At 35.9% G+C, this 8,704-nt stretch overlaps 1 protein-coding gene across 2 annotated transcripts; it reads left to right on the top strand.

Moving 5' to 3' along the window:
- The first annotated feature begins 2,406 nt into the window (after positions 1–2,406).
- On the top strand, positions 2,407–5,017 carry LOC110096259 (amino acid permease 6). 2 transcript variants are annotated; one of them, XM_020822116.2, is made up of 7 exons: positions 2,407–2,641; positions 2,738–2,971; positions 3,083–3,176; positions 3,277–3,491; positions 3,575–3,714; positions 3,973–4,200; positions 4,284–5,017. In XM_020822116.2, the coding sequence occupies exons 1-7, from the start codon at positions 2,527–2,529 to the stop codon at positions 4,701–4,703; spliced, it is 1,446 nt and encodes a 481-aa protein (XP_020677775.1). In that variant the 5' UTR covers positions 2,407–2,526; the 3' UTR covers positions 4,704–5,017. The 2 variants fall into 2 exon arrangements, with proteins under 2 accessions (XP_020677775.1, XP_020677774.1); XM_020822115.2 differs by having other exon boundaries at positions 2,410–2,641; positions 3,572–3,714; positions 4,284–5,002.
- The last annotated feature ends 3,687 nt before the right edge of the window (positions 5,018–8,704 follow it).

Here is an 8,704-nt window from a genome sequence, read left to right as displayed (position 1 = left end):
GATAACTTAATTCTGACATCACTAAGTCATTAAATGCTTAAAAAATGCTCCATCATCGAATGAATCATTATCGGCCATCCAATGGAGCACTATGAACTAGCCTAGGATATATATTCTCCATATTTACATAGTGTATCACTTGCAAAAATCATTAAATAGACCTCCACACTCTACATGAAAAGGTGCTTGGACTTTTGCAAGTATGTGCTTTTAGATGGAGATTAAAGATAGCTATTAGGCTTCAAATATGAAATCCTTAAATAAAAGAAGCTAAACTCTTAAATATTGAGGCATCTTTTAGTATAATGGCTAAAATTCATTAAGAAACACTACTTAACTTACAAATGGTATCATAACAATACACCAACTAGAAAATGGAAATTAAGTGTCATAGTGTCATGCCATGAGAGTCACATCTTGAACCTTGTATGAGACAAAGTACTACGTGAAGAGAGTCACAACTTGAACTTGTAAAGGTCGCCTCTAGAATCCTATCTGTCTGATGAATGATTCTGGGATTAAAATAATAACGCTGACTTTAGTTACTTAAATGGAGGAGATTATGAAATCCATTGAGTAAAAGAAGCTAAACTCTTAAATATCGAAGTGCTTTCTGGTATAATCGTCAGAATTTCATTAAGAAACTCCGCAATTAAACGTGCTTATCCAAAAGAAATGTTGGGATGGGTGATATCCTAGGAAGTTACATCAACAAGACAAAACAATGAGGGCCTTCGACCAAAGCGAAAAAAATCTCAATAGTTAAAAATTTGGACTGTTACATCAAGGATCCAAGAGTTCTGCCTATGCGCCACCACCAGACAATTGCCTAGCCGCTGATCGTCACCGGATCACCGCCGACCTTTGACAATTGTCCGACCACAGCCCATCCTCTGATCATTGCTCAACTATTATCCCTCTGACCACCGTCGCCAACTGACTATAGTCCTTCCGACCACTGTCACCCTTCAACTACAGTCCTCTCCAACCATCATGACACGTCAAGTATGGTCCCTCTGACCATCGTTGCATGCTGACTGCTATCCCTCTGACCATCATTACATGCTGACTATGGTCTCTGACCACCGTCGTCCACGGACTACGATCCCTCCACCCACCGTCGCCCGTCAACTATGATTCTCCGACCATTTTCGCTCGTCAACTACAGTCTCTCTGACCATCGTCACTCGACTATGACCTCTTAGACCTCCGTCACCTAATTACGATCCTAACAACTAAATGAATAACCCAAAACTCTCTTGAGAATAGCTCTTAACCCCAACTACGTAATATGCTCTAAATGATGTACATTGAGCCAACATCTTCACCAAAGAAAATGACATCATTTGTAAATTGTAATCAGCAACATGCACTAATGGATTCATTTCAACTAAGCAAGACCCCATGATTTTTCTCATTTTTATGATTTTTTACGTAAAAATTATAGTGTCTTATGACTCTCGCACCCACTCTCTTTATTTATATGTGTTGAATTTTCGCTCAAAGCTAAAATTTTACCCTCTTTATCTCTCTACTACCGTGAATGTTTTCGGAAGCAACAAGGATTAATCACATTGTGATCGTAACAATATAATGACTCTTATATATATATAACATGGATGCATACAAGAGAGAGAAAAAGAACAAGAAAATAAGTTTTTTGTATCACTTAATATAGACTATCGGTCAATTTAGGACAAGCACAAACTCTAAGGCTTCAAAAAGTATAATATTCATCAATCTTTTCTTTACATCCTTTTTACATTGCCTATATATAATTATCAAGTAGAAAACTAGATAAATCTAAAAAGTTCTAGAATCCTATAACAAATTTGTAACAAACTAAAATAAGCTAATCCTAAAGAATGCTTTAACTAATATGTTCCACATCAATAATTTAATTATTAAAAAAATTAAAAAGATAAACTCAAACTTGACTCGAATCGAATGACTTTACCCAATCTAATAATCCTTTTGAGTTAAAACAAAATTGTAACTTATTAACTATAAAGTTTAGATTAAGTAATAAAAGAAAAATATATCAACAAGCAAAAGAATTAAAAAAAAAGAAAAAGAAAATTAAATGAGTCATTAGTAAATTCACATGTCAATCCAAATCACACCTATAAATTATAAGAGTCAGAATTCTGGACCCGAATCTAACTTGGGTCGACCCAAATTCAAATTTTTTAGTTGGGATATTATATTAGATTATTGAGTTGGCTCATTGATTGACAATATGAATAAGCAATAGTTAGAGAATGTTCTTATATAATAATGCTGAGGTCAAGTCAACGTCATTTAAATCTCTAAGATCTCTATTTTAGTCATATTTGTATGTGTTTGTAAAGCCTAGCAAGATTCCTCCCCTATGGCTGCTTAACAACAGTAAATGGCAAGCAGGTCCTTCCTGCAATGAAAATAACAGGGCGGACAGCCTTCTAGTTCTCTATAAACAGACCCACTCCTTCCTCCTCTTCCCCACCACCGCTCTCCAAACAAGATAGCAAGAAGTAAAAGAATAAAATGGCAATTGGTCGAGAGCAAGGGAAAGCTGCCTACTTGGAGGAGGCAGGAGCCTTCGAGATCTCCGCAAGCCGCCGCGACGATCTGGACGACGATGGAAGAGCCAAAAGAACAGGTTCATCGGTCTCTTCGTCATTTTTCCTCTTAATGTCTGATCTTTTCTTTGAAACTCTGTGATTTGGTTACTAATGGAGGTTTTGGAGGTTTACAGGGAACTTTGTGACTGCTAGTGCCCATATCATAACAGCAGTAATCGGCTCTGGCGTTCTGTCGCTGGCCTGGGCCATCGCACAGCTTGGCTGGGTTGCCGGACCAGCGGTGCTCGCCGCCTTCTCCCTCATCACCTGGTTCTGCTCTTCTCTTCTTGCCGACTGCTATCGCTCTCCTGACCCCGTCCATGGCAAGAGGAACTATAGCTACATGTCTGCTGTCAAAGCTAATCTCGGTAAAGTTCAAATTTTGAACTTATTTTTCTTTTAACTTCAGTTAATCTTCTCAACTTTTCCACAACTTTGATAGCATGTTTGTTTCTCTTCTTCTTCTTCTCCTCTTTTAGGGGGCGTGAAATTCAAACTTTGTGGACTGGCCCAGTATGTGAATCTTGTCGGGGTGACCATAGGCTACACAATCACAACAGCTATCAGCATGGCGTGAGCAACTATAGCACAATATATATATATATGAAATTGTTTATCAGAAGCAATACTATGCGCCATGGTTGTTTACCTTTGATATTTCTGAATTGATCAGGGCCGTTAAGAGGTCTAATTGCTTCCACCGGCACGGCCACCGTGCGGCTTGCAAAGTATCGAATACAACATACATGATTGCTTATGCCTGCATACAGATAGTACTGTCTCAAATACCAAACTTCCACAAGCTTTCATGGCTATCTCTCGTCGCTGCCGTCATGTCGTTTGCCTATTCTTCTATTGGCCTCGGTCTCGCTATTGCCAAGATAGCAGGTGAACTATGTACTTCTTTTTAGTTCTTGGAACCAATTAAAAATGGAGAAACTAGAAAAAAATTGTCTTTTGGGGTGCAGAAGGTTCAAATGCGAGGACTAGCTTAACTGGAGTAACCGTTGGAGTTGATGTAACTGGAACTGAGAAGGTCTGGAGGACGTTTCAAGCTCTGGGAGACATAGCCTTTGCTTACTCTTTCTCTAATGTTCTGATTGAGATCCAGGTATCATTTGGTAAACTTTTTTTCCTTTTGATTTTGAAGCAGAAAAGCTAACTTTTGAAGGGAATCTTCATATAATAATATATAGTTCGAAGACAGCAAATGAAGATGCCAGCAAAAAAGATTTTGATTCATGCTTTTGATATGCCCTTTGTCCTCTGTGTTGCTTTCATATTTGATTCAACACATGCAGTTTGGGCATTCTTTAATTAGTACAAAAGGCAATATTGATGCAATGGTTAAATTAAATTTCATGTGTAGGACACACTGAAATCAAGTCCTCCAGAAAACCAGGTGATGAAGAAGGCCACCTTTGTTGGTGTTACAACCACAACCATCTTCTACATGCTGTGTGGAGTGTTAGGCTATGCCGCATTTGGAAACGATGCACCGGGCAATTTCCTCACTGGATTCGGCTTCTACGACCCGTTCTGGCTCGTCGATATCGGGAACATCTTCATTGCCATCCATTTGATCGGTGCTTATCAGGTAACACCTGCTTCCATGGGCCATCAAACTAAATTCATTTTTTTTTAATCAAAAGCACAGCTAAAGAGTTCAAATTTGAACAGGTGTTCTGCCAACCAATCTTTCAGTTTGTAGAGGGCCTGGCCCAAAGCCGATGGCCAGATAACTCTTTCGTCACAAGCGAGCGCATAATCAAACTTCCAATGCTGGGCGACTATCCCTTTAGCTTCTTCCGTTTGGTCTGGAGAACATCTTATGTAATTGTGACAGCAGTGGTTGCTATGATCTTTCCCTTCTTCAATGACTTTCTTGGATTGATTGGAGCTCTCGCCTTCTGGCCTTTGACGGTCTTCTTCCCTGTTGAGATGTACATAAAACAAGCAGATATCAAGCGGTGGTCGAAGACATGGATTTGGCTTCAGATCTTGAGCATGACTTGTCTCATGATATCCATTGCTGCAGCTTGTGGGTCAATTCAGGGGCTCATCCATGCACTTGCAGGTTACAAACCATTCAAGAGCTAGTAGTTCTGAGCTCATAGATTCGCATATTGAACAGTAGAAAAGAGAAGCATTTGTAGTTCTGTAACTTCTATACAGAGTTGACATCCACCTAATAATCTGATTAAATTAAGCTGTAAGTTGGAGCTAGTAATGAAAAATTTGGCTTCAAACGCAAATGGTATAAGAAAATACTGAAAAGTAGTCTTGTCTGATCGCAATCCTTAGTGGGGTGCTACAGGGCCCATAAAAGAATCTTTTTTTGTTTCATCTCTCAATCATTTCTTCCATGTTCAGCAATAGAGGACCGTTATAAATCAAAATATTGAGTTGATGAAGATGGCACATAATTTATAAAAAAGTACTGGTAAATTAGAGACCATTATTTATTTATTTATTTCTGAGAAAGCTGAGCACACAAATATAATTTTTTTATTGAAAATTTAACTTTATGCTTGTTAACATTTTTCAAAGTTGTTAACAAATAGTTATTATAGCTAACTTTTCATTAGGTCATATATATTATACCTGAACTGATTTTAACAAAATTAGATTTAATAAAGCCTATTTTTGAAGAAAAAATTGGCCTAAAACAAATAAAAAATATGTTTAGAATACGATTAATCAAGCTTAATGGTCAAAATTATGATCGAGCATGTTAGAATTTGTTTCAGTTTCCCGTTGGTTTTATATTTTATTTTTAAGCTGAAATTTTGTATTTGAACATCTAATATAAATTTGATTAAAAAAAGATTTTAATTTTTTTTTTAAATATATTTTAAGATGAATACAAAACATGAACAATTAATAATAAATTTATTTTAAATTTTATTAAAAGATTATGATTATAATATTTACAAAAAAAATTAAATTTTTATTTGGGAAATTTCAATTTATTTTCATTTCTTAATTTTGAAATGTCAAATGAGTTATATTATTAAATTTTAAATATTTAAATTACAATAAATAAATAAATAAAATAATTAATTTGTTGAATTCCAGATAGATATTTAGGTATGCCATTATGTTTTATGAAATATAATAAATTAACATATGAGATTACTAGCTTCAAACATCCCTTAAAATTTATTTTGACTGATCGAAACATATTCTACAAATGATGGTCCTAAAAAATTTTAATCAACCTTCTAGTAAAATGTTAATCAAGGTTCAATGAATGTTCAATGAAACTTCAAACAAAATTCAAATTCATTGTTTTGCACTCCATCTCTTATGTGATTGACTATTTTGAGTTTTCTTGCTTCTAAATATAGATGTATGCTCTGGTCATACATAGAGCAAGTGTTGTGACGAAGAAAATTATGAGGCAATTTGAGTCTGATATCATCATTGTGTTGAATATGAAAGACAAACACACAATATCATACATGTAGAGATACATTACATTGTCTTTTATACATGACTTGCTACTTTTCGAGGATGCATAGATTAAAATCAATGCAAAGCTTGGTAGTCTGAACTCACAAAAATAAATTGAAATACATATGCTATTGCTTAATGAAAATGATTTTAATCTCTAATAATCTTCATAAGCATATTTTATAGTGATATAGATTGATCACATTTAAGCTCTTAATAACAATTTAGTTGTGCTATAATGACATAAATGTGATCTTTGTGGGCTTCAAAAAATCGCATCACAGCCTCTTTGTGACCCCTTTCTTTCTTTTCAAGGCGTCGAGGAGAGTTTTAACGCTTAAGTTCTAAGGTAAAGGTAGATTGGGTTTTAAATAAGACACTACGTAGAGATTTTGTCCTAATTTTAAGAGGACTTTATGATCTAAGTTCAGGTTTCCTATAGGCACAAGCCCCTATAGTTAATTACCCCTCCCGATAACGAGAGATAACTTTCGATTAAGACTAATCATCAAACAGATACAGAGGATCTGGCATATAGCAGGATGATTTAGGTATTTAAAATTTAATATTTAAAATTAAAAATTCACCACCTCATACTTAAAGAAGGTGGGGGAATGATGAACCTAATATAGATCACATGGTTCCGTCGTCCTAGGTCATGCATCATGGTCCCTGATCTACTTAGTCAGAGGAGGTAGTCAACCCAACGTAACTAAATAATCCTTGTCGGCAACCTTGGGTTGCTTCGTCCAAGGGTACCTTATAGACTCAGGGTGAATATTTGTCTAAGGGGACAAATTTGAGCCCATCTTAGCTAGTAGAGGGCTTTGTGTCTTAAAAAAATTAAAAAATAAAATAAAATAAAATAAAAAAATAAGGCTTTGTGACTTATCGATTATATCCTATTGATTTATATCTCATGAATTTGAAGCCATTTGGGATCATACGGGCTCTGATCATGACAATAATTTAGTTGTGCTATTTGGCGGCAAAACCATCCTGTTTAGAGGGTTTCAATCATAACAGTTTACATGTGGTGTCATTTGGCGACAATACCATTAGTGTGGGGCCATTTGACAAGCAAAACCATCGGTTAGAAGACATGTGCCATATTTTTACTGCTAAGAGACAAATTGAGAATGAATCCTAGTGATATTCTCAACCGAACGGTTGTTCTTTGTGAGCTAGAATAATTTTCTAACTTGTCCACCTCAGCAAATTATTACATGGGTGGGTGTGTATTTTGCTTTAAGTGTTCGATGGTTATTTTTCAATTTTAAATATCTTAGACTTTTGGTGATTTTTGAGTTTTGTATTTTCATGAGAATTTGGGAGGTATATTTATGCTTGTGGTCCTCTATGGTTAAGATTTTCTATAAACACGGTCATCATCGAGGTATTCATGAGTGGCTTCATTTTATTGGTGGAACCTTATCGACTTTATCAACTTATCGATAGATGATCAGGTTCATCATCGCCTTCATGCCTTTATTAATGATTTTTTCTTATTATAAACATTGAAGGTCTAATATAAATGTATAAAACAAATATCAAGGTCGATGTCGTGGCCGTATATTTGTTTGATGGTTCGAGCCGTGTCGACAATGATTCATTCACATAGGAGGATCAGGTTCGAACATATCTTGTGAAATGCATTCAATACGTGCGAACTCAGACGTCACATGTGCGCATATGACACGCTTGTCGAGGCTCATGCAGTATATAGTTTTGAATGCATTTCGCAAGATGTGTTTGTGTAGTAGTTTTATGTTTATAGTGCAACGGGTATATAGGACGCATTTGCATGTTAACATATTGTGTATTTATATGTAGCATGTATGTTGGTATTTTGAATTTGCATGTTGCTTAATCGTGCTTGTATGATATGTTGTTATGTAGTATAGCGGCTTAACACATGATGTATTTGCTTGATATTTTGCATGTTGCAATGTGTGTATACCCTACATACCTTCCAAAACATTTATTAAATATGTATACATGTTCATAACACATTAGCACATGTTTCAATGGATGAGGGAGGGTGTTTTTTTCAATGATAAAACATGATGAATAATGCAAATGATAATCATTTGGAAGGTGCACGATGCTCTATTTAAGGCCTGTAGACGCATTATGTCTGCTTGTACAAGTTTTGTAGAGCCAGTGGCATTATGGTATGTTGTTGGTTGTCTGTTGCTTTATGCAGGTAGACTATTGTGCACTAATGAGTCTCCAGCAATTGCTCATAAATAGCATGTTGTGTACACGACAGGTCTCCTGCAATAACCCGTAGGTGCTTGCATTTGTTGTAACCCTGCATTCACCATGGCCCTGTGGCATTTTGCTCGTATATGGAATGTAGTGTGTACGACATGTCTTCTACAATGGTCCATAGGGGCTTACATTTCTCATCAAACTCTCCCTACATGTTGATTATTGTCGTTAGCAGGGAATTGTTACGTATATTTGCAAGCTGACTGATGTTGAACATAAGAAAACTACTACATCCACAGCTCACTTATTGTCATTGTTTCTTGTTCGTATATGTAGGATGACCGCCGTGCTTGTTTGCATTAACATAGATTCATGATGCGTTGTGTACATTTATAAAAGGGTTTTGTTGTTTGTAAGTGAAGCATTGTATG

Source organism: Dendrobium catenatum, unplaced genomic scaffold (assembly GCF_001605985.2).
Source record: "Dendrobium catenatum unplaced genomic scaffold, ASM160598v2 original_scaffold_209899, whole genome shotgun sequence".
NCBI classification, from domain to species: domain Eukaryota; kingdom Viridiplantae; phylum Streptophyta; class Magnoliopsida; order Asparagales; family Orchidaceae; genus Dendrobium; species Dendrobium catenatum.
The sequence above is the reverse complement of the archived record's forward strand: the minus strand, read 5'-3'. Positions and strand labels throughout refer to the sequence as shown.